The sequence below is a fragment of the Phaseolus vulgaris genome, chromosome 7 (assembly GCF_000499845.2).
Source record: "Phaseolus vulgaris cultivar G19833 chromosome 7, P. vulgaris v2.0, whole genome shotgun sequence".
In the NCBI taxonomy this organism is placed as follows: domain Eukaryota; kingdom Viridiplantae; phylum Streptophyta; class Magnoliopsida; order Fabales; family Fabaceae; genus Phaseolus; species Phaseolus vulgaris.
Genome location: NC_023753.2, coordinates 30,745,475 through 30,765,673, shown reverse-complemented (window position 1 = coordinate 30,765,673; position 20,199 = coordinate 30,745,475). Strand labels below are relative to the sequence as shown.

Sequence of the window (20,199 nt, the reverse complement as noted above, 5' to 3'; positions counted from 1 at the left end):
GAAATTTGTCAGAAATAGTAAGATGGAAGTAATTAACGTAAAAGAAAGAAAGGGAAGTGAATGAATGAATGACACTGACTCCCAGGGAACATCACCGGCGAGCATCCAGTCTCCGTCCTTGTCTCCATATGTGGGCACATAATCGGAGCCATTCAAAAGATTTATCAATACCTTGTATGTAGTCTATATGATAACAAACAAAAATGGATGGAATGATGTGAACAATAAATTATCAAAAAAAATTGAATGACTGATAATTTGGACCCATATGGGATTTGGTAAGGTGATTTTTGTTGATTAAAAAAGTTTTAATCGTTTGAAAAAAAAAATTATAGTGTTAGCATTCTTAGAATTGTGAGTAAAAAATATCAAAGTAAAAACCAATGTAAGAAAAAAAAATGTTTGATCTCAGGAGTAAGCTTACCATAGGGTCCCAAATGTCATAATGTTGAGTGAATTCGTGAATAATATTCTAAACTAAGCAAGATGACAAGTTTAGCAATTAGAATAAGTAAAATTATTTGGAATATAAAAAAGAGTTTTGTTCCTAAAAAATTAAAGACTTTCCTAGATACCCATGACCAAATCTAAACGACAAACAGATGTATTCTTAAATGAAAAAACAGGTTTACAATTATTCTTTCTTTGGGCGAAGAGATAACATTATAATCCTTCAATAAGATTAATCGTGCTAAACTTCTTGGAATGAAGTCTTTCCTGAATAAAAAATTATTTTTTAAAAATGTGATGGAAAAATCACTATGATCCAATAAAATATTGAGAGACAACAAATTAAAATTGAATTGAGGAAATAAAAACACTATTAAGTATTAATGTAAAAGAAAGTTGAACAATGTAAATAGTTACTACAATAATAACAAATGGATTTGGTAATAGAAAGATTTTATTATTAACAAATATGTAAGATTAAAATTATAACAAGGAATTAGTTACATGAGTACTCATACATGAATAAATGATTCAATTACCTTTAATTAAACAAAGGTTTAATAGACATAAAAAAAATAAACCATTAAAAAAATGATTAACTTCTAGAGTAGAGAGTTGTTCCAGTCGTTTGACCAGAGCGTGTTTCGTGCGTAGCTGCGACTTCGCGTAACAGAGACACCTTCGTCTTGGTTCCAGATCTTCACCCTACTCCGTCGTGAGTACCTGAAACAGAGAGAACAAAGGGTGCCCTCGCGGCCGTTTGCACTCCGACGATATCAACAAGCAGAAAACACCAAACACCTCCGTATCGGAGCACCGTAACTGAATGCTCTAAATGTGTATATTATAGTAAATGAAGATGAATATTCCTTGTCTGATGTGATGCTTTAATGTAGCGTACGTAATCGCACGTAATCGTAATGAAGAAAGAGAGGTTTTGATGAACCCTAATTGTAGAGAAAAATAAATATAAAAGAAACTTTTATTCACTTGTATATTAGAGAGTAAAATACATGGTGTATATATAAGAAAAAGATTAAGACCTAGCTGAAACAGAAAAGGAAAGTTGGGTTAAACAAACAAAACCCAATAATTTAAAATAGAAAATTAAATATATTAACACCCTTCAAGCTGGGGAGTAGATATTTGTCAGGCCCAGCTTGGATTTGAGAGTAGAGAATTGTGCGGAAACAAGGGGCTTGGTGAATATGTCAGCAACTTGCATTGCAGAAGTAATGGGTAGTAGTTTGAGGAGACCAGAGTTAAGTTTTTCACAAACTAGGTGACAATCAATTTCGATATGCTTGGTTCGTTCATGAAAAACTTGATTGGAAGCTATTTGAAGGGCAGATTTGTTGTCACAGTACAGGGTTGCAGGCTGGGAGAGAGAAAGATGTAAATCCTGAAGGAGGTAAGACAACCATTGTAACTCACATGTGGTGGTGGCAAGGGCTCTATACTCGGCTTCAGAGGAGCTGCGGGAGATAGTTGACTGCTTCTTTGATTTCCATGATATTAGGGAGTCTCCTAAGTAGATGGAATATCCAGTGACAGATTTGCGTGTGGTAGGACATGTTGCCCAGTCAGAGTCACTAAAACCACAAAGATGAAGTGAACTAGTGTGAGAAAAATATAGTCCTTCACCAGGGGTGCCCTTGAGGTAACGCAAAAGACGTGAGACAGCTTGCTGATGATGAGTTGTGGGTGCAGATATGAATTGGCTTAAATTGTGGACAGCGAAGGCGATGTCTTGTCGCGTGTTGGTTAAGTAAATTAGACGTCCAAGGAGTCTTCTGTATTGAGAAGTGGCATCAACATCGAGAGGTGAGCCTTGGTCGGGAGAGAGACGGGAGGTGTGAGTCATAGGAGTGGCCACAAGTGCAGAGTCAAACATGCCAGTTTCTTGAAAGAGATCAAGAGTATACTGATAAGTGTCTAATTTCAGTAATATTTCATATTAAAATATAGGCACTTATGAGGATTTATTGCTAATTTACATATAAAATAATCCCTAATTTATGAATTTATACCTTTTTACATTTTTTATGATCTTTATTTGAATAAGAGTATTTTATTCCCAAATTTGGTGTTAATTGCAGATTTCTAAGGAAGATTGGAGATTTGGATTAAAGATGAATGATTTGAGCTAAAAAGATAAAGATAGAAGGTCCCAGAATGGAAAAAGATGCAAAGGAAGAATGGGCCTTTTTTTTATGTTTTATCATTTAGCCCATTAGTGCGACACAATAAACAACCTAACCCTAGAAAACTAGGATAAATAGAGGGCTAGAGGCTCAACCTTAGTGTGCCAGATTGAGAGGAAAACACCATAGAGTGAGTTGTAACCCAATTGGGAGAATGGAAGGTGATAGAAGTATGCGTGGCTAATTTTACCCTTTGGGATTGGGAGTAATCTACTCAAACTCTTATGTATTTAGGTGATATTTTATATATTAGTATTCAGTTCTTGATTGATTATTGGTATTGTTGTTTTACTTTTAATTTTCCGTGACAAATTGAGAATCTTAAATCTGACCGGGAGGTATTTTTAGGGTTCGGACCTAAACAACAATACTTAACATATTTGAGTGCTAGGAATAAACTTGAAATGGTAATTGCTATTAAACGTCTGAGCTTCGTTCTAAGTTGTTCTTATAATTATGCGAGGGATCGATAGTTAGGGGACATTCTTAAGGATTTTATATGCGAAGAATCGATATAAATGATTTTTATACGGGCATCAATTTCAATCAAAGAACTTAATATTAACATGCTAATCAAAATACTTGAGAGTGAGAGAGATGAAACTAATCCTTATTTTTCCAATTGAAACAACTAATTCTTTGTTTGTTTTCTTATTGATCAGTGCCAACACAATTAATTCAAAACTCTGTTCCTTGTGGGATCGATATCCGTCCTTAGGGACAATTATTACTTTTGACAAACATGGTACACTTGCCGTAAAAAGTCATCAAGTTTTTGGCGCCGTTGCCGGGGACCAGATTTGATTTGTTGAGTATAATTTCCTAAATATTGTAAATATTTTTTTTTATTTGTTTTGATTTTGTTTATTTTATTAAAATTAGATTTGATTTGATTTTAGTATAGATTTGCTGTTTAAAAAAAAAAAGTTGTTGATTTTATATTATTTTTTTTTCTTTTCTTTACGTTATTTAATTTAGTTTATTTTTATTTTGTTTTGTTTTGATTTTGATTTTGATTTTGTTTTATTATATTTTATTTTAGTTTTTTTAGGATTAGTTTAGGTAGTTTTATTTATGTTTACGTAACTGTTATTTATTTATTTTAATTATATTTTATTATTAGTTTTAGTTTTTATTTTTACGTAAGCTAGTTAGTTAGAATATTAGTTGTTTACAATTATAGTTTTCAATTTTTTTTTAACTTTATTTTATTTTATTTTATTTCTAGTTTTTTTTAGTACGTTATTTTTTGTTTTTAGAGTTTTCTTTTATTCTGTTTTTAGTTTTTATTTTATCTATATTTTTTTTTTTTGAATATTTTTGTTAATTTTCTCTTAACGTCATTTTAGTGTTTTATTTTTGTTTTTTGGTTTTATTTATTTATTTATTTTATTTTACATATTTTGTTTTTATTTTTATCTTCAAATTTATTTTATTTTATTCTTTTTAAAGAAAATAAAAAAGTTCTCTGTTTTTTTCTCTCCACTAATATGTTTTAGGAAGAAAGCAACATGACAGAACAACAAGCACCACCTACTAAGAAGACACTTGGAGATTATGTCATGTACCAAGGACCAAGTCATTTTTCTAGTATTGCAATACCTACTACCAAGGCCTTGGAAATAAATCCCGATTTTCTCACTCTCATCCGTGCCTATCAATTTACAGCAATAGAACATGAGGATCCATATTCACATTTGGATACATTTTATGAATTGGTAGGAACAATGGGTTTTCAATCAAGTGATCTTGAAAATGTTTATATGCGCTTGTTTTCTTTTTCATTGGCAGGAAAGGCTAAGGAATGGCTCAAATCACTTCCAAATCAGAGCCTCACTAGCTGGAAGGATGTAGAGGAAAAAATTTTGCAAAGATTTTTTCCAATTTCTCGCTACATCAAAGCAAAGTCTGAAATCTCTATGTTCAGACAAGGAGCAAATGAAGTCTTTTGTGATACATGGGAAAGATTTAAGATGATATTGAGAAAATGCCCAAATCATGGGTTTGAAGATATTTCTCAACTGAGCATATTCCTGAATGGTCTCAGATCTGACATAAAGATGCTCCTAGATGCTGCAGCTGGTGGCACAATGATGGCCCTTGATGTAGAACAAGCGACAATAACTATTGATGCATTGGCATCAACTGATTATAAAGCCCAACATGATGGACAAGATCTTCAGAATAAAGGGTTGTTAGAAAATGCACTCTTGGCTAAAAATAAGATTCTGACACAGCATATTGAGCAACTAACTGCACAAATGGCTAAATTGCCCCAACAATTATATGTTGTTCATTCATCTCAAAGCCAAAGTTAGTCAATCAGGTGTGATTTTTGTGGAGGTGTTCATCCTAATGGTCACTGTTTTTATCAGAACAATTCACCTGAAGTTGAGGATCCATCCATGCTTGAAAGAATGATTAAAGTTGAAGACGCTCTGACAAAGATTGTGAGCGCGCAGGACAATAGCATGGCCATGATTAGGAGTATAGAGATCCAGATGAGACAGCTGACCAAACAAATTTCACAAATTGTGGAGGAACAAAGTGGCCAGTTTTCAGTCAATAGGCAAACCAATTCAAAAGAGCATTGCGATAATGTAGTGGCTGAAAAAGAAGAAAAAGATGAGATAGAGGGGAAGAGAGATGAGAAAGAGAGAGGTGAGGAGGAAAAAATAAAGAAGAAAAGTGAAAATAAGGAGAGAGGAGTTTTTGAAAAAGATTTATCATATCCTCATTCTCCTTCAAAAAGCGAGAAGGAAAGAAAATTCTTTGATAAATTGCTCCCTAAAAATTATTTTGCAGGAAATTTGAAGCAAGATTCAACATTTGAAAGATTTCGAAAGAATAGGAGCTATATTGAAGAAAAAAATATAGAGCTGGAGGATAGATACAGTGTCATTATTCAAAAAGGCTTGCCTAAAAAATTCAAGGACCCAGGGAGTTTTAACCTTCCCGTGTCTATAGGTGCTTTATTAGTAGCCAATGCTTTATTGGATTTGGGAGCAAGCGTAAATATAATTCCTTTGGCAATGTTGAAGAAAATAGGTGATTTGGAGATTAAACCCACCAAGATGACTTTAAAGTTAGCTGATCAAGTAACCAAGTATCCATATGATGTGGTTGAAGATGTTCTCGTCAAGGTGGATAAATTCATATTTCCTGTGGATTTTGTTGTGATGGACATGAAAGAAGATGAGGAGGTTTCCTTGATACTTGGAAGACCCTTTATGAAGACTGCTAGAATCATAGTTGATGTCGACAAAGGAGAGAAACAAGATGAGGAGGTAACTTAAGATAATCCCTAATTTATGAATTTATACCTTTTTACATTTTTTATGATCTTTATTTGAATAAGAGTATTTTATTCCCAAATTTAGTGTTAATTGCCAATTTCTAAGGAAGATTGGAGATTTGGATTAAAGATGAATGATTTGAGCTAAAAAGATAAAGATAGAAGGTCCCAGAATGGAAAAAGATGCAAAGGAAGATTGGGCCTTTTTTATGTTTTATCATTTAGCCCATTAGTGCGACACAATAAACAACCTAACCCTAGAAAACTAGGATAAATAGAGGGCTAGAGGCTCAACCTTAGTGTGCCAGATTGAGAGGAAAACACCATAGAGTGAGTTGTAACCCAATTGAGAGAATGGAAGGTGATAGAAGTATGCGTGGCTAATTCTACCCTTTGGGATTGGGAGTAATCTACTCAAACTCTTATGTATTGAGGTGATATTTTATATATTAATATTCAGTTCTTGATTGATTATTGGTATTGTTGTTTTACTTTTAATTTTCCGTGACAAATTGAGAATCTTAAATCTGACCGGGAGGTATTTTTAGGGTTCGGACCTAAACAACAATACTTAACATATTTGAGTGCTAGGAATAGACTTGAAATGTTAATTGCTATTAAACGTCTGAGCTTCGTTCTAAGTTGTTCTTATAATTATGCGAGGGATCGATAGTTAGGGGACATTCTTAAGGATTTTATATGCGAGGAATCGATATAAATGATTTTTATACGGGCATCAATTTCAATCAAAGAACTTAATATTGACATGCTAATCAAAATACTTGAGAGTGAGAGAGATGAAACTAATCCTTATTTTTCCAATTGAAACAACTAATTCTTTGTTTGTTTTCTTATTGATCAGTGCCAACACAATTAATTCAAAACTCTTTTAATTGTTCTGTTTTTATATTTAGCGATTATTGTACTCAATAATTCATTGTTCCTTGTGGGATCGATATCCGTCCTTAGGGACAATTATTACTTTTGACAAACACGGTGCACTTGCCGTAAAAAGTCATCATATACTTGCGTTGACTTAAATGAAGACCAGTACTGTTGCGAGCAATTTCCAGTCCCAAAAAGTAAGTGAGATTACCTAAATTTTTTATCTTGAAGTGATGGTGAAGGGATGCAGTAATTGTATTGATTTCTTCCGTGTCATCACCAGTTAAGAGCAAGTCATCAACATAAACAAGAATAACAGTGAGTTTATCATTATTATATTTAAGAAAAAGAGAGTGATCAGCAACAGAAATAGAGTAATTATTTGATAAAAGAAAAGTAGAAAGTTTGGCGTACCATTGGCGACTAGCTTGACAAAGGCCATACAAAGATCGTTGAAGCTTGCAAACATGTTGGGGAGAAGGAAGAGAGAGGCCAGGTGGATGGGTCATGTATATCTTGTTGAAGATGGTTGCTGCCCCTTCAAGATTGTGTTTGATGAAGACTTATATGTACATTTCATTTGTACTTTGCTTTGCTTTAAGTATGTCTTAGGTAGTGCTTAGAGGTTGTCTAAGAGTGGGCTTTTTGCTGAGTAACTCACCTCATAACCACTGGCCATGTGATAAGAACAAGCATAAGTTTTCTTAAACTGTTTTTCACATGTTTTACAAAAAACACATTTACTGCATAAAATAAATATGTTCTTTTCTAAATAAACAGATTCATTTTTACACTGATGCCTTGGCTAAGTCTTGTGAAAATTAGATTTTGTGCATCAGGTATTTTGACTAAGTCTTCTACCTTTCAAAACGACTGAGTTTTAAACAGTTAAACTTTCTCTGTTTTCGTTTTGAAAAATAAATCTGTTCATCTGTAAATGAATAGATTCTTTTTGTCTCTGGTGCCATGTCAAACTTAAACGATTTTCAGTTTTATCTCAACACCAGAATGGTTGACTAAAGTCTCCTCACTTAACAAATTCTCTAACTGTTTTTTGAAAATAAATCTGTTCATTTTATTTTCAATCTGTTCATTTTATAACAGCTTTAACTGTTTTTCAAAAATCTGTTATAAGTTGGTTTTCTATAAAATGCAAACTTGTTTCTGAGTTTAATAAGAGTTCATACATTTGCAAAAACGAGTTTTACAGCAGAGAATCAAAAGTTTACAAAGGATTAGCATTTGTTCTTCAAAGATTTCAAAAATCACAAAGTGCTTGTTCTTGGTTTGGTTCCAAAAGCTTGGTGTGAGGTGCTGCTACTGTTCTAGCAATCTTGCCTACTGGTTTAAGGCAGATCTTTGTATCCTCAATCAGGTGTAGTCGTTTCACTTCTCATTTCTTGTAATAGTTTGGTTGAACACTCTTCTTGATAGGTGTTCTTGAAGAGTGGGTGTGTGTGTGCTGAAATAGGTTTTTTCAGCAAGAGTACCTAAGTTCTTGTAGGTTTCAAGAACAGTGGGAATTGTACTTGGTTGTACTGTGTTTTAGTGATTTCCACCTGTTGTTGGTGAAGACTGGATGTAGCTCAGTTGAGTGAACCAGTATAACTGCTTGTGTTCATTCTCTCTCACTCACTGCAATTTCGTTTCTGCATAATTGACAAAACAGTAAAGAAATAAATCTGTTCAATTGAAAATAAATCTGTTCTTTCTGGGCACTGTGCATACTGTTCTTAATTTCTGAAAAAGTTGTTTGAATCTGATAAGAACATATAAAATCTGCTAAAAGCCACTGGAACAAATTGACTGTGATAGGTTGCTCAAGAAATTGTCAAAGCTATTAATTGAACCTTAAACAATTGCTTAAAGTTGAAGCTTGTTGTTCTGTGATTCCTTGTTCTTAATTTCTGGAAAACTGTCTGGTTTCAATAAGAACACTGATAATCTGTTAAAGACTAATAAAACAGGTTGTATGTGATAGATTGTCTCACAAATTGTCAAGCCCTTAACTGAACCTAAATCACATTAATTGGAATTAAGGTTTGCTGTTTTCTGTGTTTCACTGTTTTTCAATCTGATATCTGTGTGTGCATCTGGAAAATCTATCTGCATAATCTTGTGATTAACCTTGCTGTATTAAAAGCTTTTCAAACAAAAACAGTGCTAAAATAAATCTGTTCATTTTTACATAAATCGATTTATTTTCTGTAAAACTGTGTTAAACACTGTTTCTGCGAGAAAGTTTTAAAAGGTCAATTCACCCCCCCCCCCCCCTCTTGAACTTTGGCACTATTAAACCCAACATATCTCTTCATGGAGATCACCATGAAGAAATGCATTATTGACATCAAGTTGTTTTAAAATCCAATTTTTGGTAGTGGCAATAGCAAGCAGAAGGCGGAGGGTAGTGAGTTTAGCAACAGGTGCAAAAGTGTCTAAGAAATCAAGTTCTTCAAGTTGGGTAAACCCTTTGGCAACAACTCTAGCTTTGTGGCGCTCAACAGTGCCATCAGAATGGTATTTGATTTTATATACCCGTTTACAACCAATAGTTTTCTTTCCTGGAGGGAGAGGGGTAAGTTGCCAAGTATTGTTAGCAGCAAGAGCTTGAAGCTCATCTTGCATGGCAGATTGCCAAGAAGCATGTTTGGAGGCTTCGTTATATGTCCGAGGTTCAGGATGAGAATTGATAGAGGAAATAACATTTCTAAAATTGGAAGATAAGAAATTGTAAGACAAGTAATTATGAATAGGATATCTACTACTTACAGTGTTGGTTGCAGTGTGGAAATCTGCAAGATAGGCAGGTTGTCGGTGAGGACGAGCTGATCTTCTTGGAAATTGGGGTGAGATGCTTCCTGGAGATGCAGGCGGTGATAATTCTGATGGAGGTACAATGTTGGATGCAGGATCAGAGGCACTATTTGTTGGAAGATCATAGGATAATGAGGCTGGTGGAGGAACAGTATTGGGTGCAGGAGTAGAGGCACATGGCTCGACAGGAGGTGCAGTATCAGAAAAAAAAAATCAAAAGCAGAATTATATGCATTAGAAATAGGGAGAGATAAAGTGTTAGGGTCCTTAGGCAAGCCACTGTCCAATTTATATGGAAAGTGGTTTTCATGAAACTTTAAATTTAAGATAATATAACCTTTTGTATTTTGCGGGAAGCCAAGAAAAATACCTTTGATAGATCTATCATCTAATTTTTTCTTATGTGCAGTAATGGTACTAGCATAACAGAGACAACCAAACACTTTTAGAAAGGAAATGTCATATGGTTTTCCAAACAACTTTTCATGAGGAGTGATGTTATCAAGTAATGGAGTAGGAATATCATTTATTAAGAAAACAACATGATTTACATCAAATTCCCAAAAAATAGGAGGAAGATTTGCTTGAAAAAGTAAAGCCCGGGTTACATTTAGTATGTGTTGATGTTTACGTTTTACAATGCCATTTTGTTGTGGTGTTTCGACACAAGATTTTTTATGTATAATTCCATTTGAAGCATAAAAATTTGACATAGCAAACTCAACACCATTGTCAGTACGAATCGTTTTGATATTAGTTTTGAAATGATTTTGAACGAAAACAGTGAAGTTAATGATGTGTTGACGCACTTCAGATTTGTTATGCAGCAGAATAACCCAAGTATAACGCGAGTAATCATCAACAATAGTCAAGAAATAACGAAAACCTTGCATAGAAATTATGGAACATGGTCCCCAAATATCAAAGTGTACAAGATCAAAAATAGCAGAGGTAACAGTATTACTTAAAGTGAAAGGAAGTTTTCTCTGTTTTGCACAACTACAAGTGTCACATACATGGTGAGTATCAACAGTAATAAAAGAGTATTGTTTGCTTAAGACATGTAATCTTTCATGTGAAGGGTGTCCTAGTCTATAATGCCATAGTGTTTTGTTTGTGATATTACAATTAATAAAAGGAGCAAAACAATGCGGTTTAGAATGACTAGAAGCAGGCAAGGTAGTGACAAGGTACAAGCCAGCGGTGGCTTTAACTGTACCAATCCTCTCTTGAGTGAGATTGTCTTGTATAATGCAGTGGGTTGAAGTGAAAGTTAAAGTGCATTTAAGTTGGTGTGTGAGTTTAGAAACAAATATTAAGTTTAATTGAAAATGAGGCACGTATAACACATCAGACAAATAAAACTTATCAGAAAAACGTACTAAACCAGAATATGTGGCATAAACAATTTGGCCATTTGGAAGACTAATTAAGACAGGTTTAATTTTAGTATAAGTAGTAAAAACGTTCAAATTGTGACAAACATGATCAGTGGCACCAGAATCAATAATCCAAGATTCTTTTATAGAAGATAGTGAAGAGAGAAACTTACCTGTTGAAGAATGCTCCGTATTGGGGATTTCATCCATAGAGATGGTGCCGACTTGATTAATTTGAGTGTGAGGGGCAGGATCCTCAAGGTTTTGCTTACGCAAAATGTTGGTAAGGAATTGGCACTGTTGTGATGTAAGTTGAATCCCCTTTACATCCTGTTCTTTAGGAAAAAGCTCAGAAAAAGTGTCAGTAGTAATCATATTATTGGCTTGGGATGTCCAATTGGTGAATTTGTAGCCAGGAGGGAACTCATGCTTTTTATAACAGGTGTCAACAGTGTGGCCAAGACGATTACAAAAAGTGCAGACTTTTCTAGTAAAAGAAAACTTTGAGGTTTTAACATTACCAGAAGGAAAACCCACTTTGCGAAAACAAACAGCCTCAGTATGACCATATTTACCACAAAAATTGCATGTAATAGTGTGACTACTATTAAGACTATGAAGACTAGGGTTTTCATTAAACATTGCCTAAAAGATTTTTAAAACCAATCAAGATTTTGAAAGAGAACAGAAAAAAAATAAAAAAATAACCAAGAACAGCAAAGAGGGAAATAAAAATCAGAGAGAAGCGCAGCAGAACTCTTCATTCGAAGAGCTCTGATACCATATTACAGTAAATGAAGATGAATATTCCTTGTCTGATGTGATGCTTTAATTAGCGTACGTAATCGCACGTAATCGTAATGAAGAAAGAGAGGTTTTGATGAACCCTAATTGTAGAGAAAAATAAATATAAAAGAAACTTTTATTCACTTGTATATTAGAGAGTAAAATACATGGTGTATATATAAGAAAAAGATTAAGACCTAGCTGAAACAGAAAAGGAAAGTTGGGTCAAACAAACAAAGCCCAATAATTTAAAATAGAAAATTAAATATATTAACAGTGTGTAACTGAATTGTAACTAACTTCTCTCTCTCTCCAGTCACTCGTGCGTATAGTGAGTAAGCAAGCAAATGATCAGAGTGTGTGAGAAATGAGTAAAACGTACCTCACTAAGCTTTCAGAGAAGCTTATATACCTTGGGTTTCAATGCTTACTGCCACGTGGCCTTTCTGACTTAATCGCAACTCCATGTGGAAGGCCTTACGACGCTGTAACCCAACCTAGGGAAATCCCAGCATGTAAGTCTTCCTTCCTCGAAGTGCATCTGGCGCAAGGGGTGACTACCTGGGTGCCAACTCATGCGCCCCAGGTTCTAGTCACTCACCCTGTGAGTGTATCGGCCTTCCTCTCACACTATGCACATGGATCATCCCCCGGGCGTGGCCCTCTCCCGGATCGTATCTGTCCCAGGGATTCTTCAGAGGTGGCATGGGTACTTCATGAGTCAGGTTACTCCCTACTGGTACTGGGGATATGGCCTTGAAGTCACCTTTCTCTTTTCTTGATTACTGCTCTGAGGTACCGGGGCCCAAGGCCTCCTCGCCCGTACCGTGGCCTCTGATTGTGTCGTCCCCTCCATGATCTTCCCTTCTCGTAGGTATCGGGGGATGACAGCATCGACGCCTGAGTCTTGGCGACGCCCACACCTTGCGACGCCTATACCTGGCGACGCCCCAACCGGTCAACTCTGACTTTCCTCCTTGGAGCCCCCTTGGTGGGTCCCACCATATGTTTGACTTTGACTTTGGTCAACGCACGGGAACGGGTTGATACAAAAGTAGACATGATGATACCACTAGAGCAGTTAATTGTGACATTTAATGTTGGACCCTAAATGAAGTTCAATTGTATTGTTGTGATGTAAGTTGAAAAGAGGAAAAACCCTTATAGTCTGACTAAAACCTTGACCATTCTTGTTTTTAAAATTAAAAGAATGGATGTAGAAAGGACTGAATTTATCCATGAGAGAAAAACAAAAAATTATGGAAATAAATGTGAAAAAAATAATAATAACATATTAAAGAGAAAAATATAAAATAATTTATTGAATTAAATATATCGTTTATAAAAATATGAAAGTTATATGTAATCAATGTTTAAGGGCATATAACATCATAGATTATTATGTTTAAAGGCATAAGACAATTATTATGTTTAAAAACATAATCTATTGTGATCCAAATAAATAAATATTTAATTCAAGAATAATGTGGAGTTTGTCAAATACATTTTGCCTGCTTCAGTTTAAAATTTAAGAAATTCATCGGGATTACGTTATATGTATCATAATTAGTAGTATAAAATGCAGATATTTAATCATGATATATGTAATTCAATTCATACAAAATTAGTCAATTTAATTCATTTTTAATTCAAATTTAAAAATATAAAATTAAATATATATAACAAATTAATAACATTATTTCTAATCCAACAATATATCCTCAAATTTTATGCACTAAAGGATTTCCATATGGTTAGTTAATAATTTTTATGATAAATAATTTGTATGTTATCAATTAAAATTGATTAAAAATAAAATATATTGATAAACTCTACTTTTCTTTTAAATTATGAAAAACTTACTGAATAAGTGAAATGTGACTAATATTCATAAATTAAATTTATATAAATGTATTTAATTAAAAAGTTAAAGTATTTTTTCTTAATATTTTTTACATCACATAAATATTTTTTTTTAAAACTATTCATTATTCAAATTTAATTTATAATTATTTTCAAATATAACAAAAATACATTAGTATTCTTACCAAAAACGTGTTTTGAGGGATGAAAATCTTTGTATTCATAAAGGAAAATATTCACCTAAAAAAGACTATTTGATACTTATTTCAAGAGCACAATAACAACATGTGCGTAAAATATATAAGTGTAAGAGTATTGAATAAGATAAATGGTACTTACTAAAAATTTGTATTATAAATTTATTTTATGATAGCTTTGTGTTGAGGGTATGATAATCATTTATAACTCAAAACGTTCAATTGTATAGACTATTCTCCTCACAATTTGTCAATAAAAATATAATTATAATTTGATTATGCATAATCATACGTATAGTCCCATTTTATAATGGATAAATACAATTAATAATGAATTATATAACACAATTATTTTAAAAAAATCAGTCAGATCAATACTATTTATTATAAACTTTGCACTTAAATTTATTTTTTTTATCAGTCAAAATAATTTTCTTTTTTTCTTTCTTTTCCACTCCAACCGGTACCCAGTCCAAATAAAAGCATTAGGAACTTGATAGATTTACAAAATTATGTAAAACACTTATCATTTCCATTTCGAAAGAAGATTTGCATTTAGCTTTTCGAGGTGATGTCAAATCACGCTCATATTCTTTTGAATTTTAAAATAAATATTTTCTCCCTTATCATTTTAGTAAAAGAAACATTCACATCTTCTTTAAGTTTTAAATATGCATCCACTTTTCTTATATATTTAATAAATAAGATTCATTTTTTATTTTACTTAAATATATTATATTGGCTCAAATTTTTAATAATTTTCTATAAATAAATATGTAAAGTGATTACTATATTAAAAACATAAGAGATAATACTATCATCTCTTAAAAATATGAGAAAAAGTAAATATTTATTTAAAAATTTGTAAATGTCATTTTCTTAAAAAAAAGTATCTAGTTTAATAATAAAACGGAAATGAGTATCATTTAATATAATATCTGGGAAAATTCATCGATAAAACTTATCTTCCTAATACTATTGTTTTCTACATTCTTTTGTGACAAATATAAAATTTCTAACTAGAACATAATTCATAAGGGTTTTTTGGTAAAATTTTATTGTCATAGTATATACAGTATTTTTTTCATAAATATTTTTTATGACACGTGAACAAAGTGAAATTAGTAATTCACATATATATTATTAGTACTTTTTGAAATATGTTTAGTTTTTTATATTTGAATTATTTTTTCTAGTATATTGTCTTCTATCTTTTATAAAATTAAAACCATAATTAAGAGCACAATTAATTGGGTTTAAAATTTATTTTAAAATGATATGATTTATATGTACATATTGTTATTATTAAAGCAAGTAAACAACGAATTTTAGTGTTACATTTTAATCCAACATAAAGACCATTTTAAATCAAAAGTAATTCTAAACGCAATTAATCTCTTCTAATATGAAATGAAAGATATCATTTTTTTTTCTATAAAGCCAAGTTAATTGATATTTGACAGGACTCTAAGATGTTGAGCTTGAAATGAAACACACGGTAATAAATAATAAATAGCAATTCTATTATAGCATTATGAATATTGTATTAGTAAGAAGATAAGATTTTGAAGAGTAAATTATAGGAAAGTTGTCATTTTCCACTTTCTGAGGAAGCAGTGGGTTGAGTAATCTCGCACCTAATTTGATGGTGGAATTCACTTGTTTTAGAAGCAAACAAAACTCAATATGTCTTTATTGTTTTAAAATACCTTTAGCTTTTGCAATTGTCAGATGCTTCCAAACAGCTTTACAAGGTAACTAACCATATTTTAATTCAACTTGTATTAAAGTTTTCTCCACATAAATCATGCCTACCCATCCTTTCCTTTTAAATGGCCCCACTCCCCACTCACTCAAATTTAAAAAAACTAAGAAAAGAGCTTCCACTACAAATATTTAGTCATCCACCACCAACCCCACCACAGATATTTGGAAGAAAAACATCAATAAGGCCATTGAAAATGTTGATCTTCACTGTCACAAGGACATGCTGCGCTCTTCCGGTTTTACTCATTTGGAAAAGCAATTACTCCTTCTTTGACAAAACTTGAGAAGAGTGAACAGCTGCACCGACTACATATCTTTCTCCATCCAATCAGAAAATTATATAAGAAAGTAGAATACCCTTGTCATAAAGGAGGAGGAGTGGGAGCATTTTTTTTGGCTACACAAAATTATGTAAAAGTCTGTCACAACACTTTTTTACGGTTCTATCAGTGGCTGTTTGATTCAGGCTTGATGACTGTTGATGATTCTGATTGAGGCATACGAAAAATGGCTGAGGCTAGAGATATGGGCATGATACAAAGTGCCTTGGACTGAAGAAATTGCATAGCCGCACCCACATCTTCTTCCATAAGTTTAGCAACTTGTTGTTCTGTACCGTCATTGGACCACTTGTCCCAGGCTTGCTCATTGGCGCCACCTTCTATGTCCTCCCCTTGCTGATAGAATCAATAAAACTATTGTAAGAACCAGAATAGAAAGATGTATATAAAGTTAACACAATAAAAAAACAAAAAAACTAACATAAATTTACATGTGTAGTGCGCAGTGCTATGATTGCTATGATGTTATCTCTTATCCCGGTTTAGATACGTACCGTGGTACAAAATTTTGCAAGTAGTGCTTGACGAAAATAAAGTAAAAGTAGATTGAAATGATAAAAAAGGTATGAAACTAAAGAAAGATGAAGAAAAGTAGCATAAACTTCTTTCGAGTATTCATCACCTCCACTGCAGAAAGGGGAACATCAGCCACAAGTTGAGCAACTGCACCAGCTCCCCCCAGTCTACTCATGCTCAGGACCTGTTTGAAAATATCAATAAAATTAAATGATATGAAAAGGACAGAAGCTTTATTAATATATTTTGTTTAGACAATTGGTACCAAGAAATTAGGCAGCTTAACAAAATCTGGTAGACATCTCTTGTTCAATTGAGTGGGAAGATCACACACGACAAAATGTGTCTACCATTCACAAACACTCCATATAGATGAGTATGGATATTTCAGTATTAAGCTTTAAGCCTAACATGTACACTTGTACGGAGGCTCAGAAATTTGAAACAAGTTTCTCAAAAATAAAAACAATAGATTCAGTAAAGCTCTATCATGTGCCCGGGACTGATTTCAAAAGAAATCAATGGAAGTTCAACGTAACTTTTCTATAGGAAGAAATTTTTAATATAGATTAAGCCGTTCATGGAAAGGAAGAAAGTTTTATTGGAATACACATTCTTTAAGAGCTTACATACCTTAACCTGGAGCCTTAGGAACTTCACATAATCCACAATTTCATCAAGCATCGCTGCTCTGTCCGTCTGCAACCACAAATGGATTCACATTTGAACTGTAGAGAATCTATAAAGTACAAAACCGTATATTTTACTTTCTCAACGTACTCCATTATTTTGAAGGCTTTATAAGCATTCATCCATGTGTACGCTATTCTAAAGTTTTAACAAAATGGTTATTTATAAAATGGAAGTTTCTTAGGAAATGACTTTCTAAATGAAGAGAAAATATAAATGGTATGTTTATCATTGCATAGCAAATTAAAAGCACAAACCTTATTAATGCTGGGAACCAACTCTTGCAGTGCCTTCATTCTTTCAGCAATTCTTTCGCGACGCAACTACATCCAATACAAAGAATAAAGACATCATTGTTATAGGACAAAGGAATCCAGTAAGCAATATACTAATATCACTGATAAAACAATCTAGTCTGCAGTGAATTGGTCCATTTTGGTTGTTATATTATGTCAATATTGAAGCATGTGAGTTCTAAGAATAAGTGTGTCCTTAATTAATCAATTACCCGTTCAGCAATACTGTGTGGATCTGTGGCTTGCCCTCTTCTTGCTCTCACACGAGGGCGAATGATAGGTGCTTGTGGGGTACAACTCATTAACGCTGGACCTCCACCTCCCTGGCCCTGAAACGCCTGCAATATGCATGGGATCATAACCTAAATAACATCACAAATAACTCATAGTATAGTACATAACCAAACTCTATATATTACGTTCATTATCTCCATTACCATATACAGGAATATTAATAGTCATTGAGTCAATATATTGTTATTTCAAAAACTTATGTTATGCCATTGCAACTTGTGGCATAGTATATTCATCCAATCCAGATTATATTTTGCATGGACATATAAAATATAAGTAGACAGCGAATATTGATGCGTGCGAAAATCCACAATAATAGGACCCTTCAACATTAAAAAATGCAAATCATTTTTATTAATTTTGTCTGTCCTTTTACAATTTCTCAGTGCAGATATATTCGTTAAAATGTTGAATTTGAGGTTTTAAAGTCAAGACGGAGGATCCACAGCCTGAATATTAATGTCAAATGTCAAAAATCTCATGCCCTAACAAAATAGAAATATATGTCAAAACGGGTCCCACCCAGTACGAGGGCGTTGAAATTGAAACAAAGTCACTTGTTGCGAGCCTAGCTATTGGCTCTGCGTTGGAGCCAGAGCGATTGAGAAGTTGTATTCACCATTTTTGTATCAATACTAATTAATTTATTAACAAAACGTAAAATTTGACACGCCTATTAAACTCTAGAAGAAAAACGCGTGGTGAAAAAGTATACAATCTACTAATGAAAACAAGCACAGAAAACGCGTTGGCGGAAAGTAGTACCAATAAGTGCTCGTGCATAGCTGAAAGCAAAACCTCAAAAAAGAAGTTGGAATAAAGAACAAAAATGCTCCCGAAAATCGCAAAACACATCCAACAAACTTCGTAGTGAAAAAAAAATGTAAATAACATAATAAAAAAATTGAGCATAAAACAAAATCTGGGAATTTTTTAAACACGAATGCAATAAAGGCAATGATTCTTGGAATGCGAATACTGTGGTAGAGGGAGTGAAATTAGCGGAAGCGCATCCACAGGGAAAGGGTAAAATTGTAAAGTATGGGTCTGAAGCCATGAAATTTGGGTACTTAGGAAAAAGAAAACAAAGGGAAGGCATATAGAATGCAGAATGATTTCATAAGATGTTAGGATTAGTTAAATAAGTATTTTATTTGTGATAAAGAAATGAATGAATGGTGAAGGATGAAGCACTAACTAAACTTCCACAGGCATCTCTTCTTTATGCATTGTAAAGTGATCCAACTTTAAGGTTAATATACTATAATAGTTTGTCTCTATATAGGTTAGAGGTGAATTATTGGGTGAGGGATGGAATTATTATTATTATTAAGGTATAATAATAATTAATAATAATGTTACCTGTTGGTTATGGTGGTGGTGGAGGTGGAGCTGGGGCTGAGGAGGCGGCGGCGATGACAGCGTGGGGCGGACAGAGGGAACAAGCGTAGGACTGTGCAACTGTCCAAACGCTGAAAACAAACCTCTCACATGCATCGAATCGCGATCCTGCACGACTCACAAAAATTAACAAACAATAAGAGAATAAAATAAATAAAACCAGTCTCTAATCTGCATGCGCACTAGTATTGTTATGAGAAGATGTAGGATGGTAAAGGTGATGGGTGCATACGGTGATTGGTGCAGTAGAAGAGGGTGATGAGTTGTTATTGTGGAGAGTGAGGTGTTGATGGTGGTGGTGGTGGTGGTGGTGGTGGTGATTATTGTGAACGCTGGGATCAACATTAACAACGTCGTCAACTAAGTTTCTGGAATCATGGTGGCTTAGAAAAGCAGATTGCTCCAAATTCATGCCCAGAGGCATCATTCCACCACCTCTGAGAGCAGCGGCAGTTGAATTTGAGGACCCTAATTGCAGCATTCCAACGTCAGTGGCTACGGTTCTGCCATATCCCACCGGAGCTTCAGGCACTGCTAAGATCTGTTCGAAGAAATCATCTCCTAACCCCTCCGAGCTACTATTACCTGCCATCTCTAACAAACAACCACCGAGCGAGTGTCTGAGATTATGAAGCTACCTTTTTCTTATTCAGGCATTTGGGGTTTGAAAAACAGCAAGAGCGGAAAACAAGGAAGGTTGTTGCGTTGTCTTGTTGCGGTCTGTGAAAATGGCGGATGGTCCGAAGCTCGATGAGCCGGGAATGGAATTTGGGTTACGGTTTCCGAGAATGTTTTGCGTTTGTGTGTTCTGTGTGGAATTTGAGAAGAAAGAGAGTGGGAGGATTGGATTTGGTAGTGGTTTGCTTTGGATGGTTCTTTAAATTTCAGAGTTTAAGCTTTTCAGCTTTTGCGTCTTCTGAGTGCTTCTCACCTGACCACACACGGAGTAGAGAAGACAATATTAGTGCGCTCTGCCTTTATTTACACTAACCCATACATATATTTACAAACAATTTTCATC

The 20,199-nt window shown here is 33.7% G+C and overlaps 2 protein-coding genes and 1 pseudogene across 2 annotated transcripts; 1 reads left to right on the top strand and 2 right to left on the bottom strand.

Moving 5' to 3' along the window:
• The first annotated feature begins 4,165 nt into the window (after nt 1–4,165).
• On the top strand, nt 4,166–5,950 carry LOC137829388 (uncharacterized). Its single transcript, XM_068636193.1, has 3 exons — nt 4,166–4,560; nt 4,702–4,942; nt 5,030–5,950. Exons 1-3 carry the CDS (start codon nt 4,166–4,168, stop codon nt 5,948–5,950), a joined length of 1,557 nt encoding a protein of 518 aa, XP_068492294.1.
• Nucleotides 4,554–4,659, bottom strand: LOC137830783 (small nucleolar RNA R71; annotated as a pseudogene).
• Nucleotides 5,951–15,619: 9,669 nt separating the features above from the next.
• Nucleotides 15,620–20,199, bottom strand: LOC137829929 (transcription factor UNE12-like). Its single transcript, XM_068636956.1, has 7 exons — nt 19,411–20,199; nt 19,140–19,286; nt 17,696–17,821; nt 17,445–17,510; nt 17,131–17,196; nt 16,604–16,681; nt 15,620–16,317 (listed from the first exon to the last, which is right to left on the bottom strand). Exons 1-7 carry the CDS (start codon nt 19,768–19,770, stop codon nt 16,087–16,089), a joined length of 1,074 nt encoding a protein of 357 aa, XP_068493057.1. The 5' UTR covers nt 19,771–20,199; the 3' UTR covers nt 15,620–16,086.

Coding starts and splice junctions, on each gene's coding strand:
- LOC137829388 (XM_068636193.1), top strand. CDS start 4,166: ATGACAGAACAACAAGCACCACCTACTAAGAAGACACTTGGAGATTAT. Junction 4,561..4,701: donor TCTCGCTACATCAAAGCAAA/GTCTGAAATCTC, acceptor GAATGGTCTCAG/ATCTGACATAAAGATGCTCC. Junction 4,943..5,029: donor AATTGCCCCAACAATTATAT/GTTGTTCATTCA, acceptor TGTTTTTATCAG/AACAATTCACCTGAAGTTGA.
- LOC137829929 (XM_068636956.1), bottom strand. CDS start 19,770: ATGGCAGGTAATAGTAGCTCGGAGGGGTTAGGAGATGATTTCTTCGAA. Junction 17,822..19,139: donor ACCACCACCATAACCAACAG/GTAACATTATTA, acceptor TGCATATTGCAG/GCGTTTCAGGGCCAGGGAGG. Junction 17,511..17,695: donor CACACAGTATTGCTGAACGG/GTAATTGATTAA, acceptor TATTGGATGTAG/TTGCGTCGCGAAAGAATTGC.